This window comes from Trachurus japonicus, chromosome 9 (genome assembly GCF_045865225.1).
Source record: "Trachurus japonicus isolate A0001 chromosome 9, Traja_1.0".
Taxonomy (NCBI): domain Eukaryota; kingdom Metazoa; phylum Chordata; class Actinopteri; order Carangiformes; family Carangidae; genus Trachurus; species Trachurus japonicus.
Window position 1 is genome coordinate 10,153,751 of NC_140915.1, and position 24,954 is coordinate 10,178,704.

At 40.9% G+C, this 24,954-nt stretch overlaps 1 protein-coding gene across 2 annotated transcripts in view; it reads right to left on the reverse strand.

Moving 5' to 3' along the window:
* Positions 1-24,954, reverse strand: part of fras1 (Fraser extracellular matrix complex subunit 1) — a 341,854-nt gene that overhangs the window by 37,796 nt on the left and 279,104 nt on the right. For both annotated transcript variants that reach the window (XM_085785897.1, XM_085785896.1), the window contains 4 exons: positions 15,038-15,301; positions 14,745-14,933; positions 12,566-12,685; positions 9,211-9,390 (listed from right to left, as the gene is read on the reverse strand). In XM_085785897.1, coding sequence (XP_085642023.1) covers positions 9,211-9,390; positions 12,566-12,685; positions 14,745-14,933; positions 15,038-15,301 — 753 coding nt within the window. The remainder of the gene's footprint in view (positions 1-9,210; positions 9,391-12,565; positions 12,686-14,744; positions 14,934-15,037; positions 15,302-24,954) is intronic.

Here is a 24,954-nt window from a genome sequence, read left to right on the forward strand (position 1 = left end):
GGCATCAGATAATTTCATGAAACCCCCCTCCTCCACCTCCCTCCCCTTCAGCGCCTTGGCATCTCATCTTAGATCTCACCCTGCGTTCTTTGACTCTTCTCCTCATTGGCTTTTTATCATTTTAATGAGCAAATAAACTAAAAAAAAATTAAATAAAAAACTAAAGTTAAACCTCTCTAACGAGGCTCCGGCTCCACTTCGCTCTCCGACGCCTCAACGGATTAAAAACTCAGTGGGAAGTGTAATCAGATTTGATTGCAACAATCTAACATTATACTCTGTGTGAAACTAAAGGCAATTGTTTTATAAAGTGAAATACATTTCCTTATCCTGGCACTGTGAATTTTTATTACCACTCACTGTAAGAAGCCGGTTGCAAAAAAGGGAGAGACAATGCAGCTCTAAATGTATGTCATCTGAGTTAAATAGTTACTGTATGTGTGATGAATCCAAAAGAGAAAACTTCAGTCAAAATCTTATATTATTATTTTTTTCATGTCCAACTCTGGGATTCATTTTCTACCGTTTCATTTTCCCAGCAGACGGTTCGACAAATTAAATGTTATCATATAAATTGCTATATTAATACTAGATGGGTGTCGACAGGTTTTTTTTATGCTTTGAAATGAGAGTGTGTGATTTTAAACTAACAGCATTTTTTTTTTTACCACTGATGTTGTATTTGAAACGAGGCCGTTAGAGGCTGTTGTGGCGCCTGTCAGCGTATGAAGGGATACTCAGCCTTTCACTTCACGCTGCCGGTGACTTTGATGTGAAGGTAATAACTTGTTGAACATTACAAACCCATAAAAGTGATGGCATCAAAGTTATTTCCCTAAGCAGGCGGCAATGGAGGAAAAAGTTATTTTCTCCAAAATACGAATAAATAAATAAATAAATAAATAACCCCTCCTACTGAAATTGGTCAAATGTAACACAAGGAGGTGGATAACTCATTCAACACGTCACAGAGGCCTTGAGGAAAATGGAGACGGAAGGAAGGAAGCTCCTCGACATCCATCATCCTCACGTCGGCTTCTGACGCGGTGAAACCAGCAGGAGTCTGTGGTCGCTGCTCGCTCGCGTTACCGACTCCCACAGCGACAAGTTTATACATCATCATAATCAGGACTGGCAGGAGAGGGGACACGGAGGCAGTGATGAAAACCCTTCCTCTTTCACCCCTCCTCCTCCTCCCCCTCCTCCTCCAAACATCATATTAAAGGGCATTGTCGTCATCGTCGTTGGCGTAGTGTTTTCTATTCCATTAATCTGGAACAAGCAGCAGCAGGAAAATGTTTTTGTTTTCTGCAGAATTGGACTTGTGCTGAACGACTTCAGTGAAGATCTTTGTTTCAAAAAGTCAAAAAGATGAAAGTTCCTGAGGGGTTACCAGGCCAGGTTGGAGGTATAGGCCCATTTCACCTCCTTTAAAGCCCCAGTATGTAACTTATTTGGCTTTTTATTAGCAAAAATCAAATATTGCTTTCATAAATACGTATTTCACTGAAGTCGAATCACACCCGCATACAAATGAAAGCTTTCTCGTACCTTAGAATGAGTTGTTACAAGTTGTTACAAATACATAAGTGGGCGACGCACCGAACCGAGGCGGCCATGTTGCATCGCCATTTTTTACGTTCAGTGGCAGCGTGGCCGAAGGTAACCACGGAAACTCAGCGGAGCTGTCGCCTCGGCCTGTTAAAACTGTCACCACTGTGTAGTGTGAGGAAGGACGGAGGCACTGGTGTTGCATTCAGGTGCAGTCAGGCAGACGGCCGTCGGCAAACCAACCGGATGTTATTTTACTCGACGAGGGAAAGACAGATAAACAATACGACATCACCATGACAACATATCGCCACGCCTGTATTGTTTTGCCTGGTGCTGGCGGACCACTTGTTTACATGGACGCTTGTTTATCCTGTTACATGCAGCGTCTGTTGTCTGTCTGACGTCTGCCTGATTTCACGTGAATGCAACATCAAGAATACGTTCCGATATGCAACCGCACCGCTAGATGGGGGCAATTCCTACATACTGTACCTTTAAAGTTCCAGTGTGTAATGTACATTGTTCCTTGTCAAACAAATTAAACTGAAACTGTAAAATGCAGCTCATGGCTCTGTTCCGCCGTTCTAAAAACAGCTTGCACCGACAAAAGGTAACAAACCTACTGCTAAAACTATAGGGATTATGGCAAAGTTTGCACGTTTTTATACAAGCAAACCTTTAGTGGATCAGGCCCCTCACTCAGTCATCATAACCCTCAACCCGTTAATGAGCTTTTTGAAGACGCTGGGCAACGACACACACACACACACATAGAGAGTGTGTTACCTCGACATCCCTTCACAGGCTGACAGCCCGCTCCGGTGGAAGCTGCAGCAGCCTCGACCCATGTGTGTTAGCGTGACAGAGTGACAGATCGGCTGAGTGGCCGCTGGTAATTACCCAGAGCCGCTGCCTCTGAGGTGGACTGGGAGCGCTGCTAACATCCAGCTAATTAGCATGCGGCGGCGGCGAGAGCGTCCAGCCTTGTGTGTGTGGGGGGAGAATCCATTCAGCCGGGACAGAAACTAAACGCTCAATAGGGTGGAAGCTGATAATCAACTCTCTTCTGTGGTCGCAGGAACCGTCTTCTCTCAGTTTCTTCTGATTGTAATTTTATTCATGTTTTGCATTTAAACTGTTTAACATAATGGAGATGTGTGGCGTTATTAGATTTATGTATATAAAGAGTTAACGTTACGTAAGAGAGATTGAATACGTGTGTGTGTGCTGTGCATGTGTCATAAGAAATGGGAAAGTAGGAAAGTGTGTGTGTCTGTTTTGTTGGGGGCAGCTAGAATAAATCAGAGATAAAGGAGGAAAGGAAGTGGAGCAAGGCTCATTTACACTTCCTTCTTTGTGTGTGTGTTTGTGTGTGTATGCGATCATGCATGTGTGTGCATGTATGTGTGTGTGTGTGTGTGTGTGCACTTGGTTAATTATCAAAGACAGGATTAATATAATTATGGAGTAAATCCAGCAAACTTATCCCTGAGTGAACAAGTATTTTTCTTTGACCAAACTCTGCCCCACTCAAAGAAACACAATACATGGATGGATGGATGGATGGATGGATGGATGGATGGATGGATGGATGGATGGATGGATGGATGGATGGATGGATGGATGGATGGATGGATGGATGGATGGATAGATAGATAGATAGATAGATAGATAGATAGATAGATAGATATAGTAGGTAGATAGATAGATAGATAGATAGATAGATAGATAGATAGATAGATAGATAGATAGATAGATAGATAGATAGATAGATAGATAGATAGATAGATAGATGTAGCATCTTACACAGACGGCTCCTTTAAAGGTGGTGAAATACAATAAGAAGAAGAAGAGGACAGATGTTGTGTTATCACAGAGCAGCTGTAATCGCTCTCGAGTGGATTTTCACTTTACTCAGCAGCAACGATCGTCTCTCGTGTCCTCTGGCTCATGGTGGCGGCGGCGGCGGTGGCGTCCTTGAGCTCGTTAGATGTGGCAGATTGTTCAGTTTTTACAACGAGCCTTTGATGTGTGAAGGTCGCAGTAGAAACCTTACGGTCTAAATGCGTCTAAACGCTCCTCTGATGACAGCTTCACCACAGGCCCATTGTGTCGTAAAGCTCCTTAGATGTGAGATTATTGTACTTTAACATCATATTTTTCAGGGTTAGAGTTGGTCGGTTGCTATAGAAACCTCTCATCCACGTTTAAAGATTGAACATTCAGTCGTTCACGATGCGGATGGTGCAATATAACTGAAAGTTCAGGAGGAAACAGTTGAATCGACCTTCAGCTGCTGCACAAGGTCGATAATCAACTCTCAATGTAACTTTATGTTCCCAGAAAAACAAGTTTTACATCTAAATATATAAAGTCTGCACATACTGTTGAGCCTTAAAGGGATAGTTCAACATTTTGGCAAATAAACCCATTGCCATAATCCCTTTAGTTTTAGCAGTAAGTTCGTTACCTTTAATTGTCGGTGCAAGCTATTTTTAGAACAGCGGAGCAGAGCCGTGAGCTGCTCAGAGCTACGCTACGGAGGCTAATGGGATTTCTTGGTTTCCCTCATCAAACTCATCTAATACACAATCCAACAACTCCAAAACGCTCTGGTGGACAAGTTGTGACCTGCACATTCACCACGCTATGAGATAATAACAGAACGTTACCAGACAGAGTTGTTTTAGAGGCAAATGCAGAGACTGCTTGATGAAAAACTGTCCCTGAAGGCAATGTGCTTTTTGCATGAATTTACCTCTAAAACAACTCTGTCTGGTAACGTTCTGTTATTATCTCATAGCGTGGTGAATGTGTTTGATGAGGGAAACCAAGAAATCCCATTAGCCTCCGTAGCGTAGCTCTGAGCAGCTCGTGGCTCTGCTCCGCCGTTCTAAAAATAGCTTGCACTGACAATTAAAGGTAACGAACCTACTGCTATGACTATAGGGATTATGGCAATGGGCTTATTTGCCAAAATGTTGAACTATCCCTTTAAAACCTCAATAATGTTGTAGAGGGTTGGCGGGGCCAGGCCAGTGAAAACAAGCCTCTTCCGTCTTCATCAAAGATATCCAATCATGAACTGATCATTTAGCTCTCTGCGTCAAACCTTCACTATCACTTTGTTTCTTACACTATTCATAGAGTATTTAGAGTCGCATACAATTCATTTCTTTTACATAATATGTTCTTATTCAGTCTTTTGTCAAACACAACATTATGCTTATAATAGAGCTTCATCCTCACACACACACACACACACACACACTGTTAACTTCACTTTCATAGTTGCCTTGTATACATGCATTTATTATCCTCCATTACAGAGACTATATTATAGAAGCATATAATGCATAAGTAGTGCGTAAAAGCGCAAAATGAGTGTGATAAATAATAGAACATAAGTATAGCCGTGTATGTGTCAGATTATGTTGCTACGTGTGAATGCAAGTATGATATATGTTGGAAATATCATGCTTTTGGATGTTTTATAATAAATTGATCTTTAAAAACCTGTTTAAATCTCCTGTGAAAAGACACTAAATAGGAGCAGAGACTGAACTGACATGTGATCTCTCTCCCTCCACCATTAAATAAAATGCTGCTTTTTTTTCTCTCAGCAATTACCGTAAATGGCGTGGAGATGTCTTTTACTTGTTAAATTGCTCTCTCTCTGTCACATCAATGAGAGCTGTGAGCTGCCTCCATTGTGACCACCATCACAGACACAGACTAGTAATTAGGGCCACGGGCAATCGCACCGGGCACTGGTCCCAACAGCTATGAAATAGCTGCAGGGACCAGTGCCCGGGCTTCATACTTTGTGCTATTTCAACAATTCATATATCAAAACGTGCAGCTTTTTCAGGACATTTATGCTATTATTTTTCTCTTTCATACTATTTATACTTTTTAAAATATTTAACTTTTTGTGCAATTTTTCTCTCATAGGAAATACATTGAAACAGTCTTCAAACTCTTCAAATCTTCTGCTTCATTCAGCCTCTAATAGCTTCAGCATACTTTCAGCTACAGACTTCATTCAACTTTTAAACTGTTCACAAACCTTTCAACTATTCAGCTATATCTCAGCTTATTGATATCTTCAACAGTTTCAGATATATGTATAGTTTTAAAATCATTAAAATTTCTGACAAAATTCAGATTTAACATGAAAGTCAATGGGACGGAATGTTCGGACGTTGGCAGTTGGTAGAGTGACAGAGGGTCTAAAAATCCTCTCACATTTTTCTCTCTATCCTGTCAGCACGGCCACAGATTACACTCTACACACATAATTTCGGGCATGCTTGTAGACAAGCTCATCCTTGATCTCTTCATGTGCTCAAAAAACCAGAGAGACGAACACAATTTAAACTGGGAGCCTCTGAGTGTGGCCAATTCCCTCCCTTCCTCTCATTGACTCCCATTCAAAAGTAGGCGCTGATTTTCTAAACGTCCCAAAGTTTCCAACCTGCGACCCAATCAACAATTTTTACTCTAGAAACACCAAAGTGACATGGACGCGTTCAGCAAGGTCTTATGGTTCGGAAAATGTAAACCTTTTGCTCGTACTAAGTACAGATTTGTCGTACATTAGATCTGTTTGAGGGTGTCACAGAGCAGTTAAAGCCTATGGTTAAAGCTGCCACCATACCTTAAAGCCACCAGCCAACAGTTACATGGTAACCTCAACATGGCAACCTCACCATGGTAACCTCACCATGGCAACGTCACCATGGCAACGCACACACATTCTCTCTGTCTGACTGTCTGTCGGTCACACACACACACAAATGGACACACACTAACTACCACACACACACACACACACACACACATACACACACAACACACACACACACACACAAATGGACACACACACACACACACACACAAATGGACACACACTCACCATACACACACATCCAACACACACACACACACACACACACACAAATGGACACACACTCACCATGCATGCACATCCAACACACACACACAAATGGACACACACTAACTACTACACACACACACACACACCATACACACACACGCACACACACAAATGGACACACACACACACAAATGGACACACACTCACCATACACACACATCCAACACACACACACACACACACACACACACACACACACAAATGGACACACACTAACTACCACACACACACAAACACACACACACACACACACACACACACACACACACACACCCAACAAACATACAACCACTTACCAAACACATACACAATTTACACAAACAGACACACATGCACACACAACAAACACACACACAAATGGACACACACTAACCATACACAAACAGACACACACACATTTCATACAGTTGTCAGGTCAGAACTTTTTGTATATCTTCCACACACACACACACACACACACTTTTCCTACAGTTGTCTGACTGTTTTGTATGTACCTCTCTATCTTCCTGTTGTAGTTAATGGACTTGTTTCTGTTAATTTAGTTCTTTAGCTATTTAAACTGAAAATACACATTTCCCCATTTTGGTCATCACACATTGTTTTACACGTATCCTAAACTACTGAGGCTCTTCTCAACCATTTCACACCATTAAACCCGCTGTTTACATGTTCTACTCCTCAGCTAATGCTCGATCTATATTCTTCAACAATGTTCTTCTGCTGTCAGTTTACAATGTATTTCAGTAGGCATTAACTTTTTTCCTAATTCAGGAATTTTTCAAACTCTTCTTTGACAATTCAAGTAATTTCCAGCCATTTCATACAAAGTCTCACATCTTCTACTTTTAAATATATTCTCAGCCATTGCTTCGGCTATGTTAGTGCTGGTTCATCAGTTGTCCTTCCTGTCAGGTTAGCTGCAGATTTCAACTATTTAACCATTACATTTAAACATGCAGAATTTCAATGTTTTCTTCTTCCTTTAGCATTTCTACTGCTTTTTACCTTTAAAAAGGCATTCATCTCACACTACAAGTTATATGTTTCAGCTTTTTCCCTCCTAGGGATGAATAAAGTATTCATCTACTCTCTACTCTACTCTAGCATTAGTCTTTTCAACATTGCTTTAGCAGTTTCGTCAACTAATTTAGCATTGATTCAACAATTTCTTCAGCTCATTCAGCATTGCTTCAGCAACAGCGTTCAGCTGCTTTCAGCATTCACACGCATTTTCTGCAGGAAATGCTATCTTTTTCTAGTTATTCTTCTCCTTCATCTTCCGGACGCTTTTTTCGGTTCGCTACTAGTCCTGCAACTCGAAGAGTTGCAGGACATATTATATATCAAAACGTGCGGCTTGATCGGGATCGGTGTGCTATTACTTTTCTCAACAGTTTACGAATTTTTCGCGACGTAAGTCGCGATTTACTGCGCAAAATTTTTGCATGTAAGTCAATGGGACGGGCGGGAAAAAAAGACCGAAAAAGACCAATCATTGGAGTTTAACAAACGTCTACTGCTCAGGCATACTTTCACCTAGAGACTCCATTTAAACTTTAAACAGTAGACACAAGTCTTGTGTATTGTCGTATTACTCCACGTTTTGATAGGTCATATAGTTTTTGATCAATCCCTGATCAATGACCATGATCATTTTTGGAGAAATTATGAGTTTATAATGGGTGTGTATTGCATGGAATGTTCGTGTCAGAGTGCGTGACATCATCGGTTAGAGTGGGAGAGAGTGAAGAAACATTCTGTATTTTTTCTGGATAAATTGCCACCACGGCCACAATTTACACTCTACAGACATAATTTTTTCAGAATTTGTAAGACAAACTTGTTATCTCTCATGTCATGTGCTCAAAATATCAGAGAGACTTACAGAACTTACAGAATCAGCCTCTGAGTGCGGCCACGTCTGTCCCTGCTCCTCATTGAGTCCAATACAAATATTTTCTGAGAGGAGCAGAACGGCCTGATGTTTTAAAACTGCCAGCGTCGCCAAAATATTTACTGTAGAAACACCAAATCGTACCGAAATTTTCAGTAAGTCCTTAGAGCAACATTGATCTGTGTTTTGTTCTGATAGGAGTTACCGTTTTGTCATGCTAAGCCTAATTGTGAGACCGGTTTAGAGGCAGAAAATGGCTCTTTTTCTCCACGTTTCTGTCTGTCTCAGCCTGCGGGGCCCCTATCGCCGTGGTAACCTCTTTGATCCTCAGGCCAGGGCTCGTTAACTTCATAAACAATCCACCTGGCGCTCGTTTAAATGTTTATAAACACAGACACAGCTAAATCAGACTGACACAGGATGCAGCTACTAACTAACTACAACACACACACAGACTCTAGAGCCAGCTTCATGTGATTACAGTCACACACACACACACACACACACACACACACACACACACACACACACACACACACACACACACAGGTAACCTAATGTGGTTACAGCTCCTCCATATCAGTGCTTATAGAAAGATGATCATGTGTCTGTCTGATCAGCTCTGTCTTGACCTTAAGATCGTGGGTTTGATTCCCATGTTGACAGAGATGGCACAACCCGCAGTAGCTCCCGTGGCCCATTCAAAATTTCCCGAGAGGAAATTTTCTAGTTACAGATGCTGCTGCTGCTGCTGCTGCTGCTGCTGCTGCTGCTGCTGTTTGCTGCTTGCTGTGAAACCCACCTGGGCTGGTGACGTGCTCCAGGTGACCCAGCGCCGTCTGCTTGGTGATGCGGAAGATGAGCTCGGCCGGCTCGCTGTCCTGGTCGCTGGCCGACAGCTGCAGCGTGGTCAGCTTCTTCAGCGAGTTCTCGTCCAGCACCAGGCCTTTGTTCACCACCACGGACGGAGGGAGTCGATCCTCTGGAGGAAGAAGAGGAGGAGAAGGAGGTTAGAGCATGAAAAGAAAGGATACATATTTATACAACTTCTGAGCCTCTCTTCTGATTGGCTGACTGTTGAGATGAAATAGAAGAAGAGCAGATCTCACTTAAAAACCCCAGAGAAACCAAATCTGTAAAGTTAGATTAGGTGGGTCCAGGTGGTGAGGGGGCGGGGCTTTGGGTGACTGCGTTGTTGTGACATCACAAAGTGACAGGAAGTCCTGACGGCTGGTTTTAAGGCTCAGTTTCTGAATACAGGCTGTGTGCATTTCTCTGTGGACTGAGGCTTTGGTACTTTCACAGTATTAAAGGGGACACATTCTGCCCCCTTTTCCACAAATTAAAATAGTTCCCAGGTGTCTTAAAGACATGTCTGTGACATGTTTCGGTCAAAATACCCCAAGGATCAAACATCACAGCTCTTTTTTCAGCCTCTCTAAACAGCCCTGTTCAGAACGGCTGGTTTCAGTGCCTGTCCCTTTAAATGCAAATGAACCACTACTTGCCCTGCCCCTTCTACCGGTCCCAGGTAGGGGTGGGGGTATGCAAATTTGAAAACATCACTGGAAGACAACTGAGGGAACAGCTCGTAAAAACTCGTGAAACTCGTAAAAACTCACATTTTTGGGGCCGGAAGGCAAGACAAACACCCAAATATATGTTAAAAAGCCTTTAAAAAGTGATATTTCCACAATATGTCCCCTTTAATATAGAACCTAGAGCTGCTTCATAATCACACTACACATGGACATCTACTTTTATACTATATGGAGCTTTAATACAAACATCTACCTTTATACTGTATGGAGCTTTAACACAAACATCTACCTTTATACCGTATGGAGCTTTAACACAAACATCTACCTTTATACTGTATGGAGCTTTAAGTTAATTTATACAAAGAAAAAACTGTCTTTTTATTCATAACTATAACTTTTTTGACATTGGTGGGTTTAGAGTGGGATCGCTGCAGGAAACTGGACAACATGAAGAGCATTTTTGATACTGATTAAAGTAAATTATCCATTAAAAATTAACTAAAAAAGTTCTGTTGCTGTGCAGCTTTGTTATGATGTGGGATTGAGCAGACTCTCCTCTGACTCTCGTCATGTCCAACAGCATCATTATCACAAGAGGAAATAGTGTTTCTGGTGGTGAGAGAGAGAGAGTGAGTCTGATCAGATGAACTGTAACTCTGATTGAGTCTATTTAAACCGTTGCTCCGGCACCGACCTCGTCTCTATTTGAAAACATATATACGGAGTAAAAATCACAGCTAAAATTTCAAAGACGACAGTCGGGGCAGCAGAGGTTCAGACTGATGGATCGTCTGTTCCTCCCGGTTGAACAGCAGCGTCCTGACTCTTGTATCTCTGCCGGCTCACTTCTTTTTTTCCTTCTTTTTTTTCCATCCCGTTGCCTTATTATCATCCTTCCTTCTCTCTTCTGCCCTGTCAGATGTGACAACAGTGAAGTTTCTCTGTTCATATCTCTTCCCACCACACTGTGCTCTGATTACTTCCCCCCCTTGCCTTCTCTCAATCTTTTCCTAATCCGTTTGTCCTATATCACTCCTTCACACTTAATCTCTCCCAGGTTTGAACTGGTGTCATTTCTCAGTTTCTTCACTTCCTAATGTACACCTCTCTTATCTTCTCTCTCTCTCTCCCCACTGCCTCTCTGAATCAGTCTGAACTTTTTTCTCCTCCATTGCTTCAGCCAATCTTTTTTATTTTATTTTATTTCTTTTTGTACCATAATGAGAAATTGACTCATAATATTTTTCTATCCTTTCAGGTGAATTGTTGCCCTGAGCTCAGGAAAGGCAACAGAGCCGCCTTCTCTCTTCTGATTGGCTGACACCGACCACCAGAGAGAAACTGAGAGAGGAGATGATATACTGTATGTATATACTATCCTCTAATAGATATACAGTGGAGGCCAAAATGATTAGAAAACGTGCCCTATTTAAAAGGATAGTTCAACATTTTTGGCAAATTAAGAACTTTATTTTTCCATGAGGAACTTGAATTTTGAAGTGCAACTTTGCATATTTAAACAGAATAAATACCGATAACTACAAATGTTAAAGGGATAGTTCAACATTTTGGCAAATTGGCCCATTGCCATAATCTCTATAGTCATAGCAGTAGGTTCGTTACCTTTAATTGTCGGTGCAAGCTATTTTTAGAACGTTCATGTTAGGATTGCTAAGAAACAGCAACTCCCTGCATGCATTGCATTACAGTAGACAGGAAGTGCTCACCGATACTTCCAGGGTCATCGTTCAACAACTTAGCATTTTTCTCATAGACAATAATGGGAAAAGAAGCGGCTATAAAACGGTGGATAATTTTTTTTGAGTGTCACAACCCCAGCGAAACGACTTGTTTCACTACCAGAATTTGATCCATTCAGTCCGATTATGTTTGGAAAGTCTAGAAGAGCCGCACGATTAAATTATTTTATTCCCGTTCTAGTTAGCCGCGAGCTAACGCGGAAGTTAGCCAGCTTCTGGTTTCGTCCCGAATACGAATCTGAAATTTTTTTAAAAGCCTGAATCCGAATACAAATAGTGCACTGGCTGTACACAACTAATATATATTTTTTTAACCTTCACAGTATGGGACTGTCTTCAAAGCTGACGTTTTAGTTGCAGCAGTAGAAAACACACCTGTTCCCCTCCGTTAAGTTTCAGGTGACAGATTTCCATAATCTTTAGCCTTTAAAATAAATGTCAACAAACCTCATTTTGACATCAGCAGAACAAATGCAGCTGCTTATTTAACACAAAACGAACAAGCATACTACTGTATACGAACAAACAGAGGCTTTAGGGAGAAAAAACAACAACAACAAATGTTGCAGTTGCAGGGGGGGGAATTAACAAGCTGTCAGAGTGGGTTGGACATAAATCTCTGTACGATGCATGTGGGTGAAAAATCACCGACAGCGGCTGGAAACAGAAAGTGGCTCCGTGTTCAGTTTGTATTCAGGATGTGTGTGAGCGCCCCGACACATCAGTGAGCATGTGGCAGAAGAGAGAGAAAGAGGAGGGAGGGGGGCAGACAGATCTGTAGTAATTGCTTTTTCTTCTCCACCAAAATGAAACAACACTTGAGATTTTATTTCAGCGCTGCAGGTGGGAACCCTACCGAGCACGCTGATGAAGAAGGACTGGTCGATCAGTTTGTTGCCCTCCGGATCAACCAGGTTGAACTTGAAGAGCAAGCTGCCTCCCTTCTCGCCCTTCTCGTGGCTGTACTGCAGCAGGCCTGCGGAGAAAAAAAGAAGAGGCGGGCGGGCTGTGTTAACTCGACGTCATGTTGAGACTCAGTGAACAACAACGTGCATGAACAAAACAAAAAACAGCTGGGAGAAATCCAGGCAGTGTAACATCAGGAAAACAAAATGAAAATGAACCATTAGCAACCAATAGTCCATGGTAAGATTTTCCTTGTAAGCTTTCAGAGTGATGCTAACCCTCTATGGTACCATGTTGCCCTCAGGCAGCATACCACTTTTTGGCCTGTCACATCTCCACAATTCATCCCATTTAATGCTGTAATACTTTAAAAAAGAGAAGAGACCTTAGAGAACCAATAACAATGCTTTAATTTATCACATGACTTTCAAGAAGCCATACTGAAACCCTTTTTTGGAGACTTAGGAAACAGGTTTGCCATTTTGCTCCACTAAAACGGTCTGAAAACATAACTTCCTGGCCCTTTTTCATCTGGAAAAAAAAATATTTACACTAATAGATTAGTAAAGTTTAATTTTTAATAGTTCCATGCAATTAATTTACTTATTAAATAATGGAAACTTGTTCAAATGCACCTGTTGCCCAAAAGCAACAACGTACTTAAAGAAAATTGCAATGTTGCCTTGAGGCAACAGTGGACTATTATGGAATCAATATTGCATTATGAGACTATGGTAGTGTGTGTTTAGGTGTAAATATAATGTTCAAAAACATATAATTCATCATAATTTTGTTTTTATCCTTAATAAATTTGATTTTGGATGCAGTATAGTAAACATCAGGCTATTATGATGATGATGAGGAAGATGAGAATGAGAATTCGGATGAGGATGAGGATGAGGCCAGTGAAGGTGAAAGTCTACAGAGACTGGTGTTTCTAATACAGTATGATGATCTTTAGATTATGTTTATTTAGTCTATTTTGAGACATAAAAACACTCCAAACATTTTTTCCCCCACTGGCATCATAATGCAGCGTACCATAGAGGACTAAACATTAGAACATGTGTAACATGTGGTGTGAGAGCTCATTTTTAAAAATGAATGTTCTTATAATCAAAGAACTTATTATTGATTTTAGGAAAAAGCCTCCACCACACCCCCTCTGTTTTTATTCATGGTCAGGCGGTCGACACTGTACAACAGAAAGTACAAATACCATGGGCACCATTATTGACAGGAACCTCACATTTGAGGCCAACACAGATGCAATTTGCACAAAGGCCCACCAGCGCATGTATTTTTTATCGAAAGCTGAGAAGTTTTAATGTAGACACCACTTTTATGAGGATATTTTATTCCTGTTTTATCGAGTCCCATTGTGACCTTCTCTTTTATCTGTTTTAACCTCTGGTAAATACTGGTATGAACAACACCACCAGAACTTCCATAACACATCCATAACTAACATGGTCTGGTTAAAGGGATAGTTCCAACATTTTTGGCAAATTGGCCCATTGCCATAATCCCTATAGTCACAGCAGTAGGTTCGTTGTCGGTGCAAGCTATTTTTAGAATGGCGGAGCAGAGCTGCTAGCTGCTAGCTGCTCAGAGCTACGCTACGGAGGCTCATGGGATTTCTTGGTTTCCCTCATCAAACTCATCAAATACACAATCCAACAACTCCAAAACGCTCTGGTGGACAAGTTGTGACCTGCACATTCACCACGCTATGAGATAATAACAGAATGTTATGAGACAGAGTTGTTTTAGAGGTAAGTTCATGCAAAACCGCTGATGCGCGTTGCCTTCAGAGACAGTTTTTCATCAAGCAGTCTCTGCATTTGCCTCTAAAACAACTCTGTCTGGTAATGTTCTGTTATTATCTCATAGCGTGGTGAATGTGCAGGTCACAACTTGTCCACCAGAGTGTTTTGGAGTTGTTGTATTGTGTATTTGATGAGTTTAATGAGGGAAACCAAGAAATCCGAATGTAAATTATTAGTTACATCTCTGCAGCCTCCAAAACGAGGTACATGTTTGAATTTTGACCAAGAACTAAAGTGATTCAAGGATAAACTGAGGTGGTTGTGAAGTAAACTTTTCCAAAAAAACAAACAAACTTTCACCTTTGTTGACGTCGTCCTGCGTGAAGCTCTGGACGGGGCCTTTGACAGAAACCTTCTGGACACGTTCGCTCTTGCTCAGCTGCAGTTTTCCTGCCGGCAGGTCTTTGGTCAGGATGTACCGGAGCTTCAGGTTGTCCGAGTCCATGTCCGACGCCTTCAGGTTCTGCTCTGTGATCTTAGACGACGAGCCTGAAACAAAAACCAGAGCACTCAAGCGTCTCAACCTCCATTTTTTTTTTCCCTGCACACACACAAACGATGTCCCTTAACGTGTCGTCGTCTGCGGCTCTGACCTGCTGGCAGCTGCAGGCCTCTGTTCACCGTCAACCGCGGCCCCTCGCTCTTCCTGACGTCCATGGTGAACTGCAGGCGGCCCGTGTGCGTGTGGACGCCGTCTGTGAGGGTGAAGCCCATCTCGTCGGCGCCGCCGCTGACGATCTCCGGCGTGTAGACCAGCAGCCGGTCCAGGACGTCCTGGTAGGTGAAGGTGGAGCCCTGAGCCAGGACACGGCCGTTCTCCAGAGGCTGAGAGTAGAACTGACGTCTGCGCAGTTTCCCTGAGGGAGGAGGAGGATAAAGAGATTAACTCACTGAGTGCCAAAAACGTAATTTTACGTTTTTTGTTCCCATGCCGTCAGTGCCAAAAGCTTCATTTTAGGTTTTTTGATATATTTTTTTTAAGGGGAGACACTACAGGTGAATATGGTAAAAAAATTTAACAGATATCACCATGAAACTTCCCATGTTATTTATAAGTTTTGTCAAATTTTATGTTTGAAATATATAATCATAGCAGTAGGTTCGTTACCTTTAATTGTCGGTGCAAGCTATTTTTAGAACGGCGGAGCAGAGCCACGAGCTGCTCAGAGCTACGCTAGGGAGGCTAATGGGATTTCTTGGTTTCCCTCATCAAACTCATCAAATACACAATCCAACAACTCCACAAGGCTCTGGTGGACAAGTTGTGACCTGCACATTCACCACGCTATGAGATAATAACACAACGTTACCAGACAGAGTTGTTTTAGAGGTAAATTCATGCAAAACCCCTGATGTGCGTTGCCTTCAGGGACAGTTTTTCGTCGAGCAGTCTCTGCATTTCCCTCTAAAACAACTCTGTCTGGTGACGTTCTGTTATTATCTCATAGCGATAAGAGGGGAATAGCACTAGCCTATCATAACTAAATATTGGTGAAATGAACGACTTTCGCGGCAGATAATGTGTTATTTAGAGGCTGCATTCCGCATTCCACATTATACGGATATACGCGGCTCTTGGCTGGAGCTAATTTTGTCGGAACGACTCGTAATGACACCAAAGTTATCTGGGTGAGTAAATGATCATATTTTATGCTAGAAATAAGGTCCAGATTGTTAAAAAATGAAAATGACCCTTTAAAGCTTTGGAAAACAGTGCAGCACTCAATGAGTTAATGGAGCTGTGTGTGGATGTGTGTGTGTGTGTGTGTGTACATGCTGAGTAACAGTAGCACCTCAAACTGCATCTGGTTAAACACTGTGATTATCTCAGTCAAATAGAGGACGTTTGGTTTTTGTTCATGCGGGACATGAAAGGTCTTTGAGGGAACTAATGAGACTTTTTAGATTCCACTAAATTACACTGCTTCTTAAATCAAAGCCCAGGTTTAAATGGGATTTCAGCCTAAATCCTGGAGCAGAATGAGAGGACGAGGACACACACGCACACACAGATTCCCTCTTTCCCCCTCCCACACATACATTTTTTAAATCTTTGCAGTGTAATGTTTCCACAGCCTTTTAAAAACTGATTCTAGACAATTTTAGAGTGGTTTCTGCTTGTTTGTTTGTTTTAAAGCCGGGACTGAATCGATAAAAACAAGACAAAACCAGATTTAGTTGCCTGATATCTGCTGCCGCTGTTTATTGCCTTTATTAGATAGAAGCAGCAGATCGATTAACAGGAAATGAGGCACCACAGAGGTTGAATTTCAATGTGATGTAACGAAGATCTTCAACCAGAGACAAAGCTGCAGTTCATCATTGTCACTTAGGTCACACATTTATTACCATTATTAACATTTACACATGAATATTTAACTGTTTTCTCAGTTTTTTTGACACTAGTGCCCATATTTCTGGTGTTTTATTTTGAAAGATTGATCCATCAGAGGATATAAGAACCAGATCCTCTTTCTGGATGAAAAAATTTAGCAGATTTCAGAATAAAACACTCAGGGAAACCAATGTGGGGTCAAGGTGGGCGGGGCTTCATTACTGCTCTGTTGTGACATCACAAAGTTACAGGAGGTCCAGACGACTGGTTTTAAGGCTTAATATGAATTTATTAAATGGACATTGTGTAACTTCTCCTCGTGGTCACCGCGGTAACGCAGTGAGGAGGAATGGAGCGTTACACTGATGCTGCATTCACCTGCAGTCGGGCAGACGGCCGTCTGTAACAAACCAGACGTCATTTTAGTCACAGGAGTCGAGAGAAAGCCGGTAAAACGTGGGTCAGGTAAACAATACGACATCAACATGTATTGTTTTGCCTCCTGCTGATGGACCACTTGCTTACATAGAGGCTTGTTTATGCTGTTACGTGCAGCGGCTGTCTGCCCAATTTCACGTGAATGCAGCGTGAAAAATACGATTGAGTTGAATTGAGTAATTCCTACACAATGTACCTTTAAATAACTTTAGTGACAATTTATTTGTTTTACCTCATGTTTAAAGAATGTATGGGGCTTTTAATTTGTAATAGTACTTTTTTTAGTATACATGGCTCTGCCTGCATGTTCTGTATCTATTAGATGATTGATTGATTACGGAAAATCAATGTCTTCTGCACTTAATACAGGTGCAGTTTAACAGCCTTAGGTAACTTAACTTTATATGTGTGTGTGCTGAGGTGTTGAAGCTTCCTAATGTCTTTGTTTGTGTTAGCGAGAATCCCTCTATCTATGTGATATATATCTGTGCACGTTTGTGTGTGTGTGTGTGTGTGTGTGTGTGTGAAGCAGCCTGTTAAAGAGACGAGCTGCCTGGGACTCATCGTCCTGCTCTCCGTCCCATCAGCCGTACACGCTGCTGGTTTTATGGCGGAGGAACACTCACTTTCACCAGCTGCTTTATGGAGCTTTTGACTTGAAGAAGGGGAGTGTGTGTGTGTGTGTGTGTGTGTGTGTGTGTGTGTGTGCACTGTTGTTCCTATCTAAGAGGGGACATCGGCGTCGTTACACATTCACCAACAGGGGACCAAGCAGCCAACAGGGGACTTTTTTTAGGTCCCCTGTTGGACATGCTTTAAATCAACTTAAAATCATGTGAAAAACCTTCTGGTTAATTTTTTCAACTTTAGCCAAGAGGGGACCTGAGTGTGTGTGTGTGTAAAATACCATATTCAGCAGTGCCCCGGCAGGCTGGAGCAGGGATTTTAACGACTCATTCACACACGTCGTTTCTTACACTCCTCCATAGTGTGAACGACTTGCAGCCCCGGCAGCCTTTCAGACTGTAGAGAGGCTATCAAACAGGCTCCTTAGTGAACAAACCAGTACCTTGAAACATAATTTGTTATTCTCCGTAACAAAATATGAAGGTCCCAGTTTCATGGATGTCTTAAGTTTAAACTCAACACTGTATTAGGTATAATAGAAATTTTAAAATATTGAAAAAATTGATCACCCATGACAACATTTGAGATAAAATGGTCATTTAGATAATTTCTGTTGAATTCTGATTAAACATTAAAAATAATTGACCTTGCTATTGTTGCTTGTCCAGTTTTTTTTAAGCACAGGGTTTCAATTTTACAATATACATGTGTTCTCAATCTGTATAGGAATTATTAGTTGACTTACATTGCAGAAAAAGGTCCACACTTGGTTTATATGGAATGACAGGGGTCCACTGTTGGTGGTGCATAATGACACACGATCCCACTTAGTTAGCATGGAGTGACATACACACTCCATCATGTATGAATAAGAAAGAAATAAGCAAAAGTGATAGTTTTTAAGAGAAAACTTTCATCAAAACTTAAAACAAACATTTCTAATAAAGTAGCACCAATAATGTTGTAATTATTTTTTAAATGTAGGGTGTACTACTGCAACACACATTTCTACAGTCTATTCATTTTTTAATAGAGGGTTTTAGGATTTAGGGTAATCTTAATGTACTTGCATCATAAATCTGTATTCATAAGGATGTATTTTATTTACTGTTTTATATTACAGAAAACTCAATGGCAACCTACGATGATATGTTATGTACAAGTAAACCATCAAAGAGTAACTGATATTAAAGTATTGGCACGGCAATTTGTTATCTTTGGGGAAAATACAGAGGGTTTGGGAGATCATCAGTTTGTCAGAGATACAAGGGATAATTCATTGAGAGGATTAATCTCACAAAGTCCCTATGTTAAACTATTGCCAGACACATTTCTACAGTCTATTAATTTTTCACTGTACTGGTGTTTTATACTACTTAACTGCATTGTTGTCACGGGAAAATACTTAAACTACTCACAGTTTGACATGGCCTGATGGCTCAGAGCCACAAAAAGTTACTTTTTGGCCACGTACATCTCATATAAATGAAGCCCTGTTGGGGCCACCTATGGTCAGACTTTTACTTTTTAAATGCATGTGATTTCAATTAATTTTAATGTATTTGCGTCATAAATCTGTATAGGAATTATTTGTTGATTTACGTTGGAGAAAAAGGTCCACACTTCGTTTATATGGAATGACAGGGGTCCACTGTTGGTTGGTGCATAATGATACAAGTGCCCACTTAGTTAGCATGGAGTGAAATACACACTCCATCATGTATGAATAAGAAAGAAATAAGCAAAAGTGATCATCCGTAAGAGAAATTTTTCATCAAAACTTAACACAAACATTTCTAATAAAGTAGCACCAATAATGTTTTCATTATTTTTAAATGTAGGGTGTAGCCTACTACTGCAACACACATATCTACAGTCTATTAATTTTTCCCCTACACGAGTTTTATACTCCTTGACTGCATTTTTGTTATAGGAAAAATATTTGAATTAAAACTCAGGGTTTTAAGTCATTTTAATGTACTTGCATCATGAATCTGTATTTATAAGGATGTATTTTATTTACTGTTTTACATTACAGAAAAAGGTCCACACTTGGTTTATATGGAATGACATGGGTCCACTGTTGGTTGGTGCGGAGTGACACGCACACTCCAGCATGGGTGGATAAGCAGAAATGAGAGAAATTGCTAAGTTTTAAGATACATTTTAAATCTAAATTTAATACAAACATTTGTAACTATCAATACACATAACACACACACACACAAACACATGCAAACACACATATTTAGTTACTTAGGGTTAGTTACTGTGAAAACTCAATGGCAACCTATCATGAGACTTAAGGGAATATTTCAGTTATTGACATTTATGGATCAACAATAAAACATGTATGGGAAAATAAAAGAGGAGCTGGAGGGTCATCAGTTTGTCTGAGATACAAGGGATAATTCTTCTAGAGGATGGATTAACCTCAAAAGCTCAAAACTTTCATCAAAACTTAATACAAACATTTATAATGAAGTAGCAACGGTAATGTTGTGTTTTTTTATGTGGGGGGTACTGTGAAAACTCAATGGCAACCTACGATGATATTATGTACAAGTAAACCATCAAAGAGGTAGCCTACTGATATACGACAATTTGATATGGGAAAATACAGAGGGAATGGGGATCATCAGTTTGTCAGAGATACAAGGGATAATTAATTGAGAGGATCCCTATGTTAAACTATTGCCACACACATTCACACAGTCAAAATGTTTTTAAACTGTCACGACCTCGAGAAAGCCATCCATGCGTTGCAGTAATCAGTTCTTCACTCAGTCGCCTCCAACTTGTCCCAAACGCTGCTGCCCGTCTTTTAACTAACACTAATAGACGTGAGCACATTACTCCTGTTTCTTAACATATAACTTTTTAAAGCACTTAACGGCCTGGCCCCACTGTATTTATCTGAGCTACTTTATTAGAAATGTTTGTGTTAAGTTTTGATGAAAATTTTTTCTTAAGGATGATCACTTTTGCTTATTTCTTTCTTATTCATACATGATGGAGTGTGCATTTCACTCCACTTACTTACATTAAAATCAGACTGACTGAGACATGGGTAAATGCAATATAGAGTCACAGAGCATTTTTATGAGCTACCATTCTCTGCCAGAAATGTTGTCTGGGAACAACAGCTTACTTAACATGGCACAAGAAATTAGGATTCATCAGATTGTCAGAGATACAAGGGATAAGGCATTGTGTGGATGGAATAACCCCAAATAGCTCAATGTTGAACTGCTGCAACACAAATAAAAAAAGTTGACAGTGGTGTGGACCGTGTCTGAGGAATATAGTTCTTGCTGTGTCCTAATTGTCCTTTACAAGGCTTTGTAAGGCTTTGCATGTGTTTTTATATTTATGCGTTCCTTTGTTTCCCTTGATTTTCTAAATACCTTTTAATGAGTAGTTTAACAGGGGGGTTTTTGGGGTTATTCCGTCCACACACTGACATATTCCCTGTATCCATGACAGTCTGATGAATCCTAATTTCAGGGGTGCAAACTCATCAGGGGTAAAAAAGGTGACAAGATACCGACCCCCTAGGGGGGTCCGGGGGCATGCTCCCCCGGGCAATTTTTTTTAAAAACCAACTTTAAAGGTGAATTTACAGTCAATTTTAGCATGAGACTAGGGTCCAGATTTACTCAGGTTTGCACAGCTTTTGCTCCTGTTAAACCTGCACAATCTGTCTCTCTGTGTTTGGTTTTGAAACATGTGAAGGGGGTCTTCAGCCTATGCAGGTTTAGCATGAGCAAAAGCTGTGCAAAACTTAGAGAATCTGTCCCTCGATGTCCATCAGATGAACCTTGCAAACCTTGCCTTCAAACTAAATACAATTTCATACAGACGGATTGGTTCATTGTGAAACATTTATTTATTGATGTAAATGTGTTTTCTGTACGTAGGCTATGCTCCGAGGCAGCGCTGCTCTTTCTGTCCAATAACACACATGAAGCTTAAAAATGCCATAGGCTACATAAAACATATTAAGCGGCAATATGTATTTAAAAGATGTTCAAGCAAACGGTTCGGTTCACGGTTTTGTGGTCATGGTTTTCGGTTCGGTTTCGTATACTTTGATCCTTGGGAAAATCAATCATGTCTCGTATATTCAGGTTAAAACTTAAACAATGAGGCAGTCTGACATCTGATCCATCATTGTGACAGTCTGAGGTTCAAAGTAGTGAGATAATGGCTGCAAGAGAGGAGACTTTGATAGTTCCAACATGTTTTAATTTATTGGGCAAAGAAAGTTATCTAACAAATGCTAAGAACAATTAGATATTCATTGAAATATATAACCTATATTTATTAATTGTGGAACTTCTTACAAAAAATATATCTTATAAAATATAAAAGCTAAAATGTCTCTTAAAGCTCTGCCCCTTTAATTAGTGCATACAAAATAATTTAACTTTAGCCTACTACTCTTACAACCACATTATTTACCAGCAACATAAAGTGAAACAGAGGCAGAGGTGTCCTGCCACAGTCAGTCCACCTCCTCCTCCTCTTCCTCCTGCTGCTGCTGCACAGGTCCGTTAATATAATACATCCATGCACAGGTCGCACTGGAGCTAGTCTCGCTCGTCAGACCCTCCTCCAGAGAAGGAGACACTGGAGCTAATTATGCTAAACGCGCTAATCGCTAATTGGCCGCGATCGCGATCATCACACACACGCGGTCCCATACAGCACCTATACAACGCTGCTGGCGCATCTTCTAGCTCCGACTCTTTCACTCGCCATGCTCAAAAAGTTGCGTTAGTTAGTCTGTATTAAAAGTGAAGCTTCAGGTGTGTATTGCTGGACAGAAGAGGAGCGCTGCCACCACTCGTTGTCATCCAGATAAGGTGCATGCGCCTTAAAGAGACAGGTGCATTGGCTCGGCTCGGCTCGCCTCGCCTCGCCGGCCCCCCCCCCCCCCCCCTCTCTCAATTTTTTTTTTATTGCGGATTTACACGAATCACACAAATGACCAATTTGGGATCCAAAACGGCGAATTTCGCCGAAAGGTGACAAGTTTGCACCCCTGTAATTTCTTATTCCATGTTAATTGTTCTCAGACAGCATTACTACTAGCAGACAATGGTGGCTCATATAAAGGCCCTGTCACAGAATATTATAACAGGTAATTTCACACCTTCACAAAACTCATCAAAGAACTGACAATTCTTTAGACAAAATGGAATATTGCTGGTACACCCACTCTTTACAGTTGCCACAGAAGTTGAGTCACCAAAGGCCATAGGTGCGTAGGTAGCACATGGCCAACCTAAGACCTGGGAATACCTGTGTCTCAGTCGGTCTGATTTGGATAAAGATATTGGCTGAAAGAAGGTAGAAACTCTGAAGCCCAACCTGAAAATGCTTAACGACCATCGTCAGCGACGACAAACCATCCCCCACACTGCCCACACTCAAGGACTGACACAGGTCACCTGGCACTCACTCCGCTCTCACTCCATTCACTCACTTCTCAGATCCCAGTTCAACAACTCTACCTTAAAGTTAGGATCTGTGAAATACATGAGTGCTGGCGACTTAATTACTTCAATGTAGAGGAATGTTTTGTGCCCACATCATAGACTGAAACCCCATTAAAAAAGTTCAACTCTACTTAGAAAACTGTGTGTAAATGTAATGAAGTCACATTGCTTACTACAAACATGCACAAGGTTATACCTAGATAATAAGGAATATACACACTTGTGTTTAGCTGGGTACTGAAACGAAAGAAAATCATTAGGAAACAACCAAAATAGATAAGAAATGAATTACTTAAAAATATACATTAATTAGATAACCATCTTCTGAACACAATTAATTGAATTTGTTTATAATCCACTTCAGATGCTATGAATAAGGTAATATGGGATTGTTGAATGTACAATCCACACATCCTGAAAGCAATCAGACCCATTTCTGCTGAGCACCAGTGTGAACTGAATACAGCTTTTATTGTGTACTTCCCACTTAATGTAAACTCTCTGATCCTGTGCCAATCCTGTACCTTTTGACAACTTTAAATTAGGTTTCAATTTATACACCAATTTCATCTATAGATGTGTATGACGATGTGATACAGTGTGTAATATACAGAAAAAAAACACAAATTTAGCTTTAGTTTTCATTTTTGTTGTGGACCAAAAATATTCAGACAGGTATACATGAACTCAGTAGAGCTAACAGTTTGGTAAGTAAAAATGTGTGTTGCAGTAGTTCAACAGTGAGTATTTTGGAGTTATTCCATCCACTATAGCTGATTTATCCCCTGTATCTCTGGCAATCTGATTAATCCTAATTTCAGACAACATTTCTACTGGCACACAATGGTAGATCATATAAAGGCTGACAAAATATTATACTGATCACAAGGCATCACACACCTTTACAAAACTCATCAAAGACTTGACAGGGTGGATTATTGCTGGGACACCCACTCTTAACAGTTGTCACAGAAGTCCATAGGTGTGTAGCACATGGCCAACCTAGGACTGGGGAATTCCATTGTCTGCTAGTCTGATTTGGATATAAGATCTTGGCTGAAGGATGTTAGTCTTTTTCAGGTTGCCCTTCAGAGTTGCTAACGACCATCGTCAGCTACAAGAAACCATCCCCCACACTGCCGACAGTCAAGGACTGACACAAGTCGTCTGGCACAGATTTAAAGCCCTCACTCACTTCTCAGAAGCCAGTTCCACATTTAGAGTGGAGAGTGGAGGTAGAGTTAAGCCTACCACACACATAAAGATAATCGGGCTGATTTTGCCCCGATTTTCCCCCTTCCGACCAAAGACAAAAATCGGCCGATTATCCTAAGGTCTTAAGATTATTTTATGAGATTCTCTTGTAGTGTGTGGTGTGTTAAGAGTCAAAATTCTCACAACAATCGCCTCGGAAAACGTTTGACGCCGATAATCGTAAATATTAAACATGTTCAATATTTACAAATCAAAAGTCATCTTGTGTGTGGAAAGCCGGTGTTGTGCTGAGAAGTGCCTGCTTGCCAAGCTCTGCATGCTGCTCGCGGCAAGCCACTTCTCGACACAACACCGGCAATCCCACAGAGAGCCACGGTGCAGCCCTGGCATT